The sequence below is a fragment of the Aquarana catesbeiana genome, linkage group LG04 (genome assembly GCF_042186555.1).
Source record: "Aquarana catesbeiana isolate 2022-GZ linkage group LG04, ASM4218655v1, whole genome shotgun sequence".
Classification (NCBI taxonomy): Eukaryota; Metazoa; Chordata; class Amphibia; order Anura; family Ranidae; genus Aquarana; species Aquarana catesbeiana.
Genome location: NC_133327.1, coordinates 135598116 through 135616023, shown reverse-complemented (window position 1 = coordinate 135616023; position 17908 = coordinate 135598116). Strand labels below are relative to the sequence as shown.

General features: G+C 46.2%; 1 protein-coding gene across 1 annotated transcript in view; it reads right to left on the bottom strand.

Moving 5' to 3' along the window:
• The window catches only part of GIGYF2 (GRB10 interacting GYF protein 2), a 285009-nt gene that overhangs the window by 250234 nt on the left and 16867 nt on the right, over positions 1-17908 (bottom strand). The window contains 1 exon segment of the mRNA XM_073625706.1: positions 317-394. Coding sequence (XP_073481807.1) covers positions 317-351 — 35 coding nt within the window. The 5' untranslated portion in view covers positions 352-394.

Sequence of the window (17908 nt, the reverse complement as noted above, 5' to 3'; positions counted from 1 at the left end):
GCAGCATCTTCGGAGCGGTATATACACCGCTCCTGCCCATTGAAATCAATGGGACACCGCAGCAATACCGCCGGCAAAGCGCCTCTGCAGAGGCGCTTTGCGGTGGTTTTTAACCCTTTCTCGGCCGCTAGCAGGGGTTAAAACCACCCCGCTAACGGCCGAATACCGACTGTAAAGCGCTGCTAACAATAGCGGTGTTTTACCGCCAATGCTGCCCCCGCCCCAGTGTGAAAGGGGCCTAATTTGTTTGAGAACTCCCATCATAATTGTTATGCAGTATACTGTGTAATGCATTAGTATATTTACACACACTTACCACTCAGGGCCAAAGTTGAGAGTCTCAGCTGTCATAATGCCTTTTATTTCTTTACGTTTTAATAAAGGGGATGAAAACCTGGCAAAATAAAAGAAGAGTGATCAGGGCGAGCAGAACTGTATCACATTACGAACACTGTAAAGAGAAAAAAAAGGGAATAATTACAAGTAATGACATTATAAAATAAAAACAATCTCTTGTTTTTTCTGCCCCAGTTGTAAGTGTAAAAATAAAGGTATAAAAACCTCAGTGAAAAAAATCATAAAAATATAAAAAAAAAAAAAAAACACACCAAAACTAAAATACAAACCAAACTTAAAGTGTGTGATTTTAAAATAGAATATCACATACATACAAACATACCTAGGTGGGTGCATCTGTCCTCTGCTGCAACTCCACCATGAACTGAATGATCAAAGACTGCTGATTTTGCCACGTTCTCTGTCTTTACTGAGTACCCCCACAGCTTGCTGTGGGGGTACCCAAGTAGGCGCACTCAAACCCACGGCTCTGTGTGTCCATTCTCACATGGAGCCACAGCTCAGCCCCGATCTCCTGATTGGCTCACAGGCCGTGACTGCCAATGGCTCCTGCTGCTGTGTGCAACAGAGCCCTGCATAGCACCCACGATCTGCAGGCTCCCAATAAAATACAAAAAATAATAAAAATGCACTTTTTTTTTTTAACCACAAACTGACATGCATTTAATATTTTTTTCTTTTAAAGGTGAACTTATCCTTTAAGACAGTCAGGTATTCCAGGAGTAGCCTGGGCACAAGTACACAGCATACCCTTCAGAGTCAGATTCTAAGCCTTTGAGATGGTACACCAGAATCCCTTCATACATCCTTCTCTCTTCCCCCCCCCCCGAGGAATCACTTGTCTGGTGGATGACCCAACCAAATTTAGAAAAAAGAGTGCATTGGTACCAATGTACCAATCCAGCCATAATCATACTGAATGTGAGGCAGATGGGGAGCCATGATGGGTTTGTGTTCCAGGGAACCTGATCCCAGGACCTGGACATGAAATCCCCAATTTCAGGGAACGAAGCCATCTAGCAAGCACGCAAACAGTTCCCAAGAAACTGTCTCCCAAAAGCACATGAAGATCTTTTCAGACAAGACAAAACAAGGAGAACCTTGTTGCTGGAAATAAGCCAAAAGATTCAATCACTATTATAGCACAACCTTATTTTCTCCCCAGTGTTTAAATGTAATGTTCTGCAGGGAGAAAGGGATTGGTCTTGCTTTAATTTATCAATTCTCTTTTTTTCGTGTGTGTGTGTGTATATACATACTCACACATATATGCATCATACTCACAGTATAGCTTTATATCTTTGCAGAGTTCAGTTCGTAGGACTCATCAATCCTGTGAAATAGTGACTGATTTGTTATGTTGCTGCCCCCTGCTGCTAATATTTGTACACTGCATGTACTTCCAATGCACCAAAACACTCAGCTCTGAAATTAAAATGCATGTAAATCCCAACAATGAACATATTTGCTCCCTTTTGGTTTCTTTTATACCATTGATATACCTGCAAAAACAGTAGATAGTCAGATTCAGAGATGTCCTTTTAGAATAACAACAAAGTATCTTGAACTACATAATGCTTAGACATTATGTTGTAGAGATCTGGAAATGGAGTGGTTGAGAAGTTTCGTAGAAGACACTGGGCAGGGCTGACTACACTCCACAAAAATGTTCTGGATTTAGGAGCGAGGTGCATTTCTTACAGACCCTGTACATGCAGGGTTAAAACATGAGAAACGTGCATGTTTTGCACCTTATCACTGGCATCTTCGCTAACCTATAAGTAGGCACATGAAAAAGGAGGAGGGGGTGTGCCAGAACCAGAAACCTAGGAAACTAAACATGTCTGTCTTTTGCTTAAAGGCTGGTTGGCACCATAAAAGGTGCAAGCATGTGAATTTTTGCACATTCCCACATGGCACATTTAGTGCAGCCCATTAATTTCGATAGGCTGCCAAATGCACAACATTTGTGGCGGCAAACACAGTTGAATTTGCTAGTTGTGTGGGGGTGCCATTATGTATTAAAGGCACCTGCTTACGTCTGCAGAGGGCAGTGCATTTCCGTGCAGTGCTGGAAAACGCATGCTCTTGTGCTTGTTCCCGCACCACAAGTGATGTGAACCAGCCCTTAAAGCAATGTTTCTCAACTCCAGTCAAGTACCCCCAACGGGTTATGTTTTCAGAATTTCCCTCAGATGAAACAGCTGTGGTAATTACACAAAGGCAGGATAAATTTAAAAATAAATGTCACTTATTTGCTCTCTTTTGGTCTGGATATTATACTATCAAAAGCAATGCTGCACTGATCCATTACTTGTAGTTCCACAGACCAGCAGGCCTGTTGCTTGCATTTCCACAAATCACCTGCAAAGTGGATAGGTTTCTTGTAGCTCTGGACATCAGGTAAGTTCTCACCTTATGGCTGCATGGGACTGGAAGCTATAGGCATTGATGCATACCTGCTGATTTTTATAGCTAGCTCCGTGACCAGTTCCTGTCCAGTGTGTCAAGCAACCTCTCTATTCTACCTGTGCTCAGACCAACATTAGTTTCCCCAATAGTTAGTATTCCCCCAGCCTCAGCCCATAGTTCCTGTTGTTCTCTGGTTCCAGAGAATCCAGTGATACTTGCACCCCAGTGCCTCTGTTATTCCTCAACATTCCTGTGACCCCAGGGCTCTCAAAGACACTCTCCTGTGATCAACGCACCCCAGTGCTCCAGAGACTCATTCTAGTATTTGTGGGATCCCCGCACCCCAGTGTTCCACATTCTCTCACTCCTGTGCATCTAGAGACTTCCACTCTGATCCCAGTACCCCAGTGACTCAACTCCCATGATCTCAGCACCCCAGTTGCTCCCGATGACTCATTCCTGTGATCTCACTACCCATGTGCGCCAAATATTCTCACTCCTGTGTTCCCAGAGTCTCTTACACTCTTGTCCTTCCACAGACTGTCTCCTGTGACTTCAGTATTCCTGTAATCCAGCATTCTTTGCATCCTGCACCCATGGACACCCTCTATATCTCTGTAATCTTTGCTCCGTTACTGAAATTGCCTATTGATATTGTACTACGCTCTGGTTCCTTCCTTGGTCATTTGCTGTCCGCATGGGTGTATCCAAGGGCCATAGTCTGAGAGATGTTCCCTTGAAGGCTCTGCTCATGATCAGGAGTGCATTGTTCTATTTTGGGGCTTGCAACTCTGCAAAACAAGCAGACAGTACAGAAAGTCTTAAATTTAGGGCACACCAACAGTGACCTATAGAAGGCTGGAGGGGTCATTCAAGAACATTGACTTGCTTTTTGCAAAACCAAATGCGTTGAGATTCTCTAGAACTGCTTCAAAATATGTGTAAAGAACCCACAGCAGCTTTACTTCAAATTCACTTATAGTGACACTAAGAGCCCATTCACACAGGGGCAACTTTGGATCCGACTTCAAGTCGCCCCAAGTCGCCCCTAGTCGCCTCAAGTCGCGCTACATGAAAAAATTATTATTATTATTATTATTCAGGATTTATATAGCGCCAACAGTTTACGCAGCGCTTTACAATATAAAAGGGAGACAATACAGTTATAATACAATACAATAGGATTAAGAGGGCCCTGCTCAGAAGAGCTTACAATCTAATAGGGTGGGGCAGGTGGTACAAAAGGTTGTAACTGTGGGGAATGAGCTGGTGGAAGTGGTAGGAGATTAGTTGGAGACGTGATAGGCTTTCCTGAAGAGATGAGTTTTCAGGGATTGCCTGAAGGTAGCAAGAGTAGGGGCTAGCCGGATAGATGGAGGTAGCGAGTTCCAGAGGATGGGAGAGGCTCTGGAGAAATCCTGGAGACGAGCATGGGAGGAGGAGATGAGAGAGCTTGAAAGCAGGAGGTCTTGAGAAGAGCGGAGAGGACGATTTGGGTGATATTTGGAGACAAGATTAGTGATGTAGCTCGGGGCAGAGTTGTGAATGGCTTTGTATGTTGTGGTTAGAATTTTGAATTTAATTCGCTGGGTGATTGGGAGCCAGTGTAGGGATTGAAGTAGAGGGTTGGCAGACACTGAGCGGTTGGTAAGGTGGATAAGTCTGGCAGCAGCATTCATGATAGACTGAAGAGGGGATAGCCTATGGAGCGGTAGGCCAATGAGAAGGGAGTTGCAATAGTCAAGGCGAGAGATAACAAGGGAGTGAATGAGGAGCTTGGTGGTTTCATTTGTTAAAAAAGGGCGAATTTTAGAGATGTTACGGAGGTGAATTCTACAAACTTTTGACAATGATTGGATTTGAGGCTGAAATGACAAGTCGGAGTCTAGGATTACACCTAGTACCCTGGCGTGAGGGGAGGGACTGATGGTTGCATTGTTGATTTTGATGGAAAAGTCATGGAGGGGGGCACGGGCGGGGGGGAATATTAATAGCTCAGTTTTAGAGAGATTTAGTTTAAGGAAGTGGTGCGACATCCATGCTGATATGTCAGTTAGTAAGTTAGTAATGCGAGAGGAGACTGAAGGAGTGAGGTGAGGAGTAGACAGATAGATTTGGGTGTCATCAGCGTATAAGTGGTATTGGAAGCCGTGGGCAGTTATTAGGTGACCAAGGGAGGTAGTGTAGATAGAGAAGAGAAGGGGTCTAAGAACCGAGCCTTGGGGGACCCCCACAGAAAGGGGCAATGGAGAGGAGGAGACAGAGTTGTAGGTGACACTGAAGGAGTGCTGTGATAAATAGCCAGAGAACCAGGATAGAGCAGAATCTCGGAGGCCAAGGGAATGTAGTTTATTGAGAAGGAGCGGGTGGTCAACAGTATCAAAGGCCGCAGAGAGGTCAAGTAGTAGGAGTATGGAGTACTGGCTGTTGGTTTTAGCAGTTAGTAAATCGTTAGTGAGTTTTAGTAAGGTAGTTTCCGTGGAGTGCTGCGAGCGAAAGCCAGACTGTAAGGGGTCAAGAAGGTTATTTTCATTGAGGTAGGAGCTAAGACGGTTGTAGACTAAGCGTTCTAGAAGTTTAGAGGTGAATGGGAGTAATGAGATGGGTCTTAAGTTGTTCAGGTCGGTAAGGTCCAGTGAGGGCTTTTTAAGAATGGGAGTGATCTGTGCATGTTTTAGAGGGGAGGGGAAAATGCCACTAGAAAGGGAGAGATTGAAGATGTGGGTGAGGGAGCATAGGATAGAAGAAGAGGGTGACCGTAGTAGTTGTGAGGGAACAGGATCCAAGGGACAATTGGTTAGGTGGGCATTCGAGAAAATTTTTGTAACCTCTTCCGTAGTAGCCAATTCAAAAGAGGAGAGGGTTGAATGTGCTGCTGGGCAAGGTATGATGGGTGGGGAAGATGTACGCACAGTGGAGATGTCCTCACGAATTGCATTGATCTTGTCTTTGAAGTGATTGGCAATCTCTTGGGCAGTGAGTGAGTTAGTGGGTAGAGGGGGTGGTGGACGAAGCAGAGAGTTAAAGGTTGAGAAGAGCCGACGGGGACTGGATGACAAGGAATTAATAAGAGAGACAAAGTAGGCTTGTTTGGCAGCATGGAGGCATGAATTGTATTTTAGAAGGGCAGATTTATATAGGGTGAAATCTTGCAGGCATTTGGTTTTACGCCACAGTCGTTCAAGAGCACGGCAATGTCTCTTGAGATTTCTAGTGTTGTCAGTTTGCCAGGGTTGTAACGGTCGGGGTCTAATTCTGCGTGTGGTTAGGGGAGCAAGTGCATCTAGTGATGATGAGAGTGAACTGTTGTAGACAGAAGTGGCCAGGTCAGGACAGGACAGGGGAGAGATTATGTCATATAGGTTGTCAGTAGCAGAATAGAGAAGAGAAGGGTTAAAGTGGCGAAGGTTTCTACAAGTAATTGTTTGCTGCTTGGAGGGATGGGTGGTTGGAGGCAAGGATACAGTGAAAGGAATCAATGTAAGTGAATGGATCCGTCTTAATGCACACTACTGCAGTCGCTCCGACTTCAGAAAAGGTTCCTGTACTACTTCAATCCGACTTGAAGGCAACTTGTACCCATTGATTTCAATGGAAGTTGCCTCCAAGTCTGATCACTGTTCATACTGAGGCAACTTTACAGGAAGCAGAAAGGAAACAGAAAGTAATTTCCTCCACTAAACAGCCAGCCCCCTCCTTCTCACACACAGCTGATAAGCTCTGATTGGCCACTTGTAAAGTTCCCTGTCCTGCAGGCGACTTCAAGTTGTGTTGTAAGTTGCCCCAAGTCGTGCTGTGATTCATACTCAAGTCGTGTCCAAGTTGCCTCCCAAAGTCGCGCTGGAAGTCGTGTTGCCCCTGTGTGAATGGGCTCTAAAGGTTTGTTTTTCTTTTTGTTTTTTAAATAACAAACATGTTATACTTACCTCCACTGTGCAGCTCATTTAGCACAAAGTGGCCCCGAAGCTGCTCCTCTGGGGTCCCTCAGCGCCTCTCGCGATTCCTCCCCACTCCTCCCTGGGAAAAGCGCTCTCCTGGGGGGTTACCTTGCGGGCACACTACCGAGTCCAGCATTCAGCGTCCATAGAGGCCGAATGCAGGACTCAGCCCCACCCCTGGGGCTCGCATCAATGGATTTAATTAGCAGCAGTGGCAGCCAATGGCTGCGCTGGTATCAATCTATCCAATCAACGGCCGAGAACCCGGGGCAGAGAGGCAGCACGTCCCCGTGGGTCGAGGGGTCAGGCAAGTAAAAACAGGGGGGCGGTCACTGACAGGTGTTTTTTCACCTTAACCCCTTCCCACCAACCGTACGCATATGTGTGTACTCGGCTTTCGGGGGTTATACCGGGATGATGCCCACAGCTGGCGATTGGCTATCCGTATATAACAACCGATGCGGCTAAAAGCCACTCAACTGTTATACAGGAGGAGCGGGAGGGGACGCAATCGCACGGGAGGCCCGGTGTCCAATCGGCTGCCTCCGGCGGCTGTGGGCGGGCTGGAACGAAGCTGTGGGCGGCTTCGTTCCAGCCTTCTCAATGTAAACGCGGAAGCGACGTCATGACGTCACTTACCGTTTACTCAGCTACCAATGGGGCCGAATTTAAAAAATACACAGTATTCAGAATCGCCGTTTTTGGCAATCTGAATACTTTAAAGTGCAGAGGAGGGATCGGGGGTCTTTTAGACTGTCACAAGGGATGTTTACATTCCTTGTGACAGCAATAAAAGCAAAAAAAATGTCAACATTTTTTTTTTTTTTTTTTTAAACAAAATTTATAAGTATAAAAATAAATTTAAAAAAATGTTTTTAAAGCACCCCCGTCCCCGCGAGCTCGCGCAGCGAAGAAAACGCATACAGAAGTCGCCCCCGCATATGTAAACGGTGTTCAAATCACACATGTGAGGTATCGCAGCGATCGTCAGAGCGAGAGCAATAATTCTAGCACTAGACCTCCTCTGTAACGCTAACCTGGTAACCGTAAAAAAATGGAAATTCATAGCTACCATAGTTTGTCGCCATTCCACGAGTGCGTGCAATTATAAAGCGTGACATGTTTGGTATCTATTTACTCGGCGTAACATCATCTTTCACATTATACAAAAAAAAATTGGGGTAACTTTATTGTTTGGATTTTTTAAAATTCATGGAAGTGTCCCTTTTCCAAAAATTTGCGTTTAAAACACCGCTGCACAAATACCGTGTGATATAAAATATTGCAACAATCTCCATTTTATTCTCTAAATTCTCTGCTAAAAAATATATATATAATGTTTGGGGGTTCTAAGTAATTTTCTAGCAAAAAATATGGATTTTAACTTGTAAACAACAAATTTCAAAAATAGGCTTAGTCATGAAAGGGTTAATGCATAGGATGCTTTAAGGTGAAAAAACACAAACCTTAACAACCCCTTTAATATAGCCACTGAACATTTCCCTACTTTCTAAGGAGTGGGGGAAACAACTGTGTAGTCCTAGACCTGACTCCCTACACCAACCCAATTTGTGCAAATGTAATGCAATGTATTTTGCTTGCATGCTAGGGCAGCTATATGCAAAGCCAAAATGATTTTTAGATTGTCATTAACTAAAGAATACAAATAGTGATGGAAAATCCCAAAGTTTATAGTTGTTATCAGGGCAAGAGTTGAAGGAAAATCTTCCAAATGGGGACCCATTCTCCAGTGACAAAAGGGGAATTTTCCCCACTTTTTACCACATCTTGACCAGCCTATTGTAATAAATCAGCCAAGTGGAAGCTTTCTTTTTTCGGGTGGACATCATATGACATCCACTTGTGCACGCCCCTAGAGGACTGCAGTGGCGTGATCTGTAATCGCTGAGTCACTTGAAAAGGCAAATCACAGCAGCCCTTTACCATGTGATTGCTGTATCCAACCACAGCGGATAACAAAATGTAAACAATGGCCGGTACTTGCCGTTACCAGTTCTCCTTCCTCCCAAACAGGCCAAGTATGAGAGGCAGGAGAGAGATCTTAACCGGGATTTGTAAAATTTAGCAATTCTACGGTGATCTTTACCATGACACACTATTACACACAGGGCCACCTGTTCGTGCCCTGCTCAGCCACCATACCTGTCACACTAGTGTAGCCGTCATCTGTGCCCTGCTCGGCCACCATACCTATCACACCAGTGTATCGGTTATCTGTGCCCTGCTCAGCCACCATACCTGTCACACCAGTGTAGCCGTCATCTGTGCCCTGCTCAGCCACCATACCTGTCACACCAGTGTAGCCATCATCTGTGCCCTGCTCAGCCACCATACCTATCACACCAGTGCATCGGTCATCTGTGTCCTGCTCAGCTAGCGTACCTCTCACACCAGTGCAGCCGTCATCCGTGCCCTGCTCAGTCACCATACCTCTCACACCAGTGTAACTGTCATCCTTGCCCTGCTCAGCCACCATACCTGTCTCATCAGGGCAGCCATTATCAGTGCCCCGATTCAGTCACGTCAGTGTGTCCCTGTTTGCAGCCACCTATCCCAGCATACACAACGTCCAAAAAAAATGTACACCAATGAAGAGGCCTTCTAGATTCTGAAAACGACAGATGAGAGCAGCAGGGAGCTCTCACTGTCAGATTCTGAGTACGAACCTGTGGAGAGCAGCGAGTCAGTAACCAAACCGGAGAAGGAAAGGTTGAGGCATTCTAAAGAGCAGGCAACCACCAGCAGTGCTGTACATCATCCTGGTAAATTGGCAAGCCACAGCAGCACAGTATAGTTCAGTACATGAATGGAAGGCCCAGCAGTACTAGTAGTGGGGTATCACATCAGCTACCAAGAATTAGGGCCCATACAAGTCTATCCTCCCTTTTACCGCACAGCCAAGCAAACAGAAAATTTTACACTGAATCTAATTTTTTTTTCACCAACAATTATTTGTGGACCAGAGCAATCTTTTTGCTCAGCAATAAATCACAAATAACCCAAATTCATATTTTGCACATCCATTTGAATAGAGACATGTCCCAGTAGAAAAATTCAAAATATTTTTGGGCCTCACACTTAAAGGCGAAGTTTGCCTTTTTAAAAAATAAAATAATAAATGCACTTTTTTTTTGCAAGTAGAAAAAAAGTGCATTATTTATTAGAGCCTGTAAAGCACCTGCAATCAGCAGATCACAGGTGCAATGTTTTAGATATGGGTGTAACATGTTATGAAGGGTAAACTTTGACATGGTACTTACAACAAAAAAAAAAAAATGACAAGCTTACTGACTCAAACCCCATTCATCACATGCCACTGTATTATCTGTTATAGTTACATAGTAGGTGAGGTTGAAAAAAAGACACAAGTCCATCAAGTCCAACCTATGTGTGTAATTATGTGTCAGTATTGCATTGTATATCCCTGTATGTTGTGGTCATTCAGGTGCTTATCTAATAGTTTCTTGAAGCTATCAATGCTCCCCGCTGAGACCACCGCCTGTGGAAGGGAATTCCACATCCTTGCCGCTCTTACAGTAAAGAACCCTCTACGTAGTTTAAGATTAAACCTCTTTTCTTCTAATTTTAATGAGTGGTCACGAGTCTTGGTAAACTCTCTTCTGCGAAAAAGTTTTATCCCTATTGAGGGGTCACCAGTCCGGTATTTGTAAATTGAAATCATATCCCCTCTCAAGCGTCTCTTCTCCAGAGAGAATAAGTTCGGTGCTCGCAACCTTTCCTCATAACTAATATCCTCCAGACCCTTTATTAGCTTTGTTGCCCTTCTTTGTACTCGCTCCATTTCCAGTACATCCTTCCTGAGGACTGGTGCCCAGAACTGGACCGCATACTCTAGGTGCGGCCGGACCAGAGTCTTGTAGAGCGGGAGAATTATCGTTTTATCTCTGGAGTTGATCCCCTTTTAATGCATGCCAATATTCTGTTTGCTTTGTTAGCAGCAGCTTGGCATTGCCTGCCATTGCTGAGCCTATCATCTACTAGGACCCCCAGGTCCTTTTCCATCCTAGATTCCCCCAGAGGTTCTCCCCCCCAGTGTATAGATTGCATTCATATTTTTGCCACCCAAATGCATTATTTTACATTTTTCTACATTGAACCTCATTTGCCATGTAGTCGCCCACCCCATTAATTTGTTCAGGTCTTTTTGCAAGGTTTCCACGTCCTGCGGAGAAGTTATTGCCCTGCTTAGCTTAGTATCGTCTGCAAATACAGAGATTGAACTGTTTATCCCATCCTCCAGATCGTTTATGAACAAATTAAATAGGATTGGTCCCAGCACAGAACCTTGGGGAACCCCACTACCCACCCCTGACCATTCTGAGTACTCCCCATTTATCACCACCCTCTGAACTCGCCCTTGTAGCCAGTTTTCAATCCATGTACTCACCCTATGGTCCATGCCAACAGACCTTATTTTGTACAGTAAACGTTTATGGGGAACTGTGTCAAATGCTTTTGCAAAATCCAGATACACCACGTCTACAGGCCTTCCTTTATCTAGATGGCAACTCACCTCCTCATAGAAGGTTAATAGATTGGTTTGGCAAGAACGATTCTTCATGAATCCATGCTGATTACTGCTAATGATATCGTTCGTATTACTAAAATCCTGTATATAGTCCCTTATCATCCCCCCCAAGAGTTTACATACTATCGATGTTAGGCTAACTGGTCTGTAATTCCCAGGGATGTATTTTGGGCCCTTTTTAAATATAGGTGCTACATTGGCTTTTCTCCAATCAGCTGGTACCATTCCAGTCAGTAGACTATCTGTAAAAATTAGGAACAACGGTCTGGCAATCACTTGACTGAGTTCCCTAAGTACCCTCGGATGCAAGTCATCTGGTCCCGGTGATTTATTAATGTTAAGTTTCTCAAGTCTAATTTTAATTCCGTCCTCTGTTAACCAAAGGACATGCTATGACATGATCATGCTTTTCCTCCATTTTAGTGGCAGTACATTGAGCCCTCCCTAAAATCATCCTGGATATGATAAAACTTTACAAAATTCACCCACTTAATTCCCCCCCCCCCCCCCAGAAATGTGCTCACCTGTATGCTCCTAGGAAAATATTTGCATTAATGAGTCCCTCATCCATTTTACTGGCAGACTGGGAATAGAACAGTACATCCACTGCAAAAAGGGACAGATATGGGGTGAAGCTATACAAATTGTTGTAAACCCTCTTTTTTTTTTTTTAAACAGGTCATACTTACCTCCACTGTGCAGTTCGTTTTGCAGAGTGGCCCCGATCCTAGACTTCTGGGGTCCCCCGGCGGCGCTGGTTGCTCCTCCCCGCATAGAGTGCCCATGTTGGAGAAGGCTCTACTAAGGTGGACATCCGTGTAGGAGCGCTCCAGAGTCCTGCTTCTGTGTACATTCACACAGAATGAATGACTTGGCCCCGCGTCCTTGGATTTGACAGCAGCGGCTCAATCTATCCAATCAAGAGCCGAGACAATGGGCAGAGGTGTAGAGCGCGTCTTCGCCGTGTTAACGAACGTAAAACGGGGGGGGGCGCTGAGGGGCTGGTCAGTGGCAAAATGCATTAAGGCTGCATTCACACCTGAGCGTTTCAAAGTTGCACGGTTTTGTTCAGGTCACCAATGTAAAAGGCAGAAAACTGCCTGTAATCTGCCCCAAAGAAACTCATGTTCTTTTTTGAGCTTAGGGCATTTTTCAGGCATTTTGCTACAGGTAACAAAACGTTCAGATGTGAACAGGTGCCATTGAAATGAATAGGATTTTGCTTGTTTGGGCTTTTTTCAGGCGGTTTTGTTCGGGCGTTTTATGAGTTGTAAATGCAGCCTCAAAGCTCACATCTAATATGGCTACATTAACACTTTCTTCTGGATGATAACTAAAGAAATTAAACGGCTTCTCTACAAGAGGACATTTAGCATCAAAACAAAATCTGCTCAGTATAAAGCTAATTTGGCAGATTACAGATTCAGACACGTTTTTCCGGTTTTAGACACGGCAATGTTTAGTTACGTTTCCATTGTGTATCTAAAACAAACATGAAGTACAAAATACCCAATACTGAATCCAGCTAGGCTACCCATCACAGAAATTAATCTTTAATGCAAACCAGTGATTTGCCCATTCAGGCCAAAGCAGTAAGTTTTTTTTATTTATTTTTTTTATCCTGCACCACTTGGCTCTCTTTCTCCAAACCACCAAGAGTCAAAAGGAACTACCTGGTGCTTCCAGTTTTGGGGGTGCATGTGACAAAACTGGACAAATAAGAACACAGTCTCCACAGCCCTGTACAAGTTATGACTCCAGTGAGTTTCAGCCTAGAGATGGCTTGCCTTCATTTCAAAGGGCTTCTCACAGTAGCAGGGAAATGAAAGGAAAGTGATTGCTGGGGAGGGCTACAAAAAAACTGAACCAGTTGCTTAGCCTTGCCCTTAGATGGCAGGGTCAGGTGTGTAACCCATCTGATGCAAAAAGTATTTGCTTAGTAAGAGTAAGCGGCCATTCCACTTTGCTTATGTTAAAAATGGACAAACAGTGCCTGCTATGTGCCAACCATGATGAGTCTGAATAATATTTTGCACTTCAGGTTTGCTTTAATGGTAAAAATTAAGCAGGCCCCCTGCAGGCTTAAGTCATAATGTATTAGTATGGACTGCATACTAGCACATTATGAGAGACTTACCTGTAAAGCGGATGCCTCCTGCGCAGCACTGTCATGGATTCCCGACACGGAGCTCTGAAGGTACGATACGGTACACAATACCTTCGACGTCACTGGCAGCATCCCTTGTGAATATCTCCTAAACAATGCAAGTTTGGAAGATAATCACTGTACCTACAGGCAAGCCTTATTACAGGCTTTCCTGTGGATACAAGTTTAAAGTGGAGTTTACAGTACCTTGAAAAAGTATTCATACTTCAATTTTCCACATTTTGTCGTAAAATAGGATTTTTGACTTACCGTAAAATTCGTTTGAGTTCATTGACAGACACAGCACTCCATTATTCAGAACCATAGGGTTATATCGCCCCCTACAGGAGGAGGACACTAGGCAGAAAAAAGACTTGGCTACGCCCATGGGCAGTCCTAGGTGATATACACCCCCCTCTCTGCTATAGGCCTTCAGTTATGTAACAAGCAGCATCAGAAGTATTAAAACTCCATAGAGGGGTGGGTGCTATGTCTGTCAAGGAACTCAGAGAAACAGATTTTACGATAAGTCAAAATCCTATTTTCTCATTCGTTCATTGACAGACACAGCCTTTTTTATTCAGAATCTTAGGGATGGCCCAAAGCAGTGCCAAACATGGGGGGTGGGGCAGCCAACAAAAACAACATACAACCTGAAGCTCAGCAAGAACAACCTGGAGCCCACCTGACAGGCAAAAAATTTAAAAAAAAACAAAAAAAAAACCCTCTTCGCGAGGGAAAAAAAAAACCCTAGACTGCAGCCTGCAGAACCTTGCGGCCAAAAGCATCCGCAAATGCCAGTACATCCACCTTGTAAAACTTTGTGCAAGTGTGCACCGATGACCAGGTGGCCGCCTTGCAAACTTGCGTTACTGACGCCTGATGACGGAAGGCCCAGAAGGCACTCAGTGCCCGAGTCGAGTGCGCCTTCACCGGGAAGGGAGAAACCCGACCCTTGATAGAGTAGGCCTGGGTTACCGTCTGCCTGATCCATCTAGAAATGGTCGCCAAGGAAGCAGATAGCCCCTTGTTTGGTCCGTCCATGATCACGAACAGGGAGTCTGACTTTCGAAAAAAAAACTCAGTGGCCGCCAAATACACCCTGACAGCCCGTACCACATCTAAGGTGTGCAAGGCAAATTCCCTCGGATGTTGCAGCCTAGGACACAGATAAGGCAACACAATGTCTTCATTTAAATGGAAATCAGAGACAACCTTTGGAAGGAAAGAAGAAGGACAAGGACTAAGCAACACCTTGTCCCTATGAATCACCAAGTAGAGCGTGGGACAGGATAGCGCCGTCAACTCCGACACCCTGCGAGCAGCAGTAATAGCCACCAAGAAGGCCACCTTCTGTGATAGTGTGAGCAGGGGAATTTCTCAGATATTTTCAAACGGAGGCTTCTGTAGAACCAAAAGTACAAGATTCAAGTTCCACGGTGGCAAGGGAGATTGCACCGGTGGAACCACATGTCGCACTCCCTGAACGAAGGTATGCACCAAGGAATGGGAAGCCAGGGAGCGTTGAAAGAAAACCGCCAAGGCCAACACCTGGCCCTTGACAGTACTCAAGGCCAAATTCTTTTCAATGCCCCTCTGAAGAAAAGTCAAAATCCAAGTCACCGAAAAGGAACGTGGATGAAACCCCAATGACTCACACCATGAAATGTACGCTTTCCACGTCCAATAATATACCTTCCTGGAAGTAGAATTTCTAGCTTTGAGCAGTGTCGGAATCACCAACGCATTTAAGCCCCTATCCTTCAACACCTGGCTTTTAATAGCCAGCGACTGTAAAGCAGGGTGGAAGATCAGCCCTTGGGATAGCAGATCCTCCCTGAGAGGCAGCCACCAGGAGGTGTCTGTGACCAGACGCACCAGGTCAGCATACCAGGGCCGTTGAGGCCAGTCCGGGGCCACTAGAATGACCAGAATTCCTTCAGTCTCGATCCTGCGCAACAACCGTGGCACAAGCTTGAGAGGAGGAAAGGCGTAGATCAGACGATACTTGCCCCACGGAGCGACCAGAGCGTCTGAGGCATCCGCCAGAGGGTCCAGAGACCTGGCCACAAACTTCTGCACCCTCCTGTTGATTCGGGATGCCATCAGACCTACCTCTGGAGAACCCCAGCGTAGACAGATCTGTTGAAAATACCTCCTGATGGAGGAACCACTCCCCTTGGTCCAATACTTGATGAATTAGGTAATCAGCCTGCCAGTTGTCCACCCCCGGAATGTGAACGGCAGAGATGGCCGGGACGACTAACACACTCCTTGTTCCTCCCTGGTGGCGGACATAGGCCACCGCCGTGCCATTGTCTGACTGCATCCATATCGGGAGCCCCTGAAGTCGATCCGTCCAATGATCCAGACAGAGTCTGATCGCCCGGAATTCCAAGATGTTGACAAATAGCCTGGATTCCTCCAATGTCCAGTGACCCTGAGCCGAGCTCAGGCCCAGGACTCCTCCCCATCCAGACAGACCGGCATCGGTGGTGACCACCGTCCAGTACAGCGGAAGAAAACATTTTCCCTGCCGAAGACCCAGGGAACGAAGCCACCAGATCAGGGACCGTTTGGTTCCTTGACTCAGTCGAATCTGACTAACTAGAGACTCTGAACATTTGTCCCATTTTAACAAGATCTCCCTTTGCAGGGGTCTCGTATGGAACTGAGCGAACGGGACCGCCTCGAACATAGACACCATCAGGCCCAGTACCCGCATGCAAAGACCGCAGGGAGACCCACCTGCTGGACAGCAGCAAGCGGGCTGCCGCCTGTAATTTCTGGAGTTTGTCCTGCAGAAGGACCACTCTGGCCTGAGCAGAATCCAGAGTCAGACCCAGATACACCAATTTCCGAACTGAAATCAACGCAGATTTTTGGTAATTTATCAGCCACTCAAAATCTGCCAGAGTCTGAACAGTGACCTCCACGTCGCCCCTCAGGGCCACTGGGGACTCTGCTCGCAGCAGAAGGTTGTCCAGGTAGCCCAGAACAGCAATTCCCCGCTGGTGCAGCAGCGCCAGAACCGGGACAATATTTTGGTGAAGACCCGAATAGCGGAGGCAAGACCAAAGGGTAATGCCGCAAACTGATAATACTCCTCTCCCACAGCATAGTGGAGAAACCATTGGTGCTGTGCGCAAATCGGAATGTGCATTAAGGCATCCTTTCTGTCAATGAAGGCAAGAACGTCCCCCTGATGCCACCACGGAGCGGACGGACTCCATTCTGAACTTCCGCACCCGCGCATAGCGGTTCATGGCCTTAAGGTCCAGAATCGGATGTACCGTATCCTCTTTTTTGGGGATCGTAAATAGGTTTGAATAAAAGCCCTGGAAACGTTCCGCCGCTGAAACCGGGACAGTCACCCCTTGGAGCAACAGGCCTTGGACCGTGACCCGGAGGGCTAACAAGCGGTCCGGAGACAGATGTAGATTGGACGGGAAAAATCTGCTTGGGGGACAAGTCGAACTCAATCTTGTAACCAGACAGAATTACTTCGTGGACCCTCTTTGTCGGAGAAGGAAGGGCCACACTTGCAACTTGGCTCCTTCCCCTTCTTTGACTGTGGAAGAAAAGTACTCTTTCCCCCTGTGAAACTCTTAATGATATCATCCAGAGTGGCACCAAACGATCACCTTGAAAGGGCAGATCAGCTAGGGCCTTTTTAGAGGCCGGATGCGCAGTCCAACACTTCAGCCACAATACACGTCGAAGCACTACCGCTGAAACAGATAGCTTAGAAAGCAAGGGAGCTGAGTCCAAAGAGGCATCGCAGATGACCTGTCCGCTAATTCCATGAAGGCAGGAGGAAACTGGTCACCTTCCAGGTCACGGCGCAACAGTTTCGCCCATTCTGTCAGCGTTTGCAACACCAGAGCAATAGCCAAAACCGGACGAAGCGCCGAACCCGCAATAGAGAACATAGTGCGGCTCAGAGACTCTGCCTTCCTGTCAGCTGGGTCTTTAAAGGCCAGAGAGTCCTCAACCGGAATCGTAGTGGTTTTGTTCAACCGAGAAACCGGGGGATCCACCACAGGTGGAGTTGTCCATTTTTTGAGCAGACTCTCCTCAAAGGGATAACGCACAGCGAAACACTTTGGGATAACAAAGGGGGCGTTTTGGACACTCCCATTCTTTATAGACAAACTTGTCAAAAAAGGAGGGCTAAGGGAACACTTTTGCTGCACGAGGCGGCTTGTGAGTGCCAAAGGGGACCGGCACCTCCACCGCAACCGTGGCTGCATTCTCCATTTTTAAAGTTTCCCGCACAGAAGCAATCAGTACGTCCACCAGCGCTCTCGTGCGCAGCCACTGGGGCAGAGCCATCCTCACTGTCCGAAAGATCTAGGAGCGCAGCCGCAGACCCCGCAGAGTGGGCCCTGTCCACGCCAACCGAATCAGATTCAGGATCCGACGAGACAGATGAAGCAGGGGAAGGCGGGGGACGCTTCTTGCTAGTCCCCCACCCAAGCCACC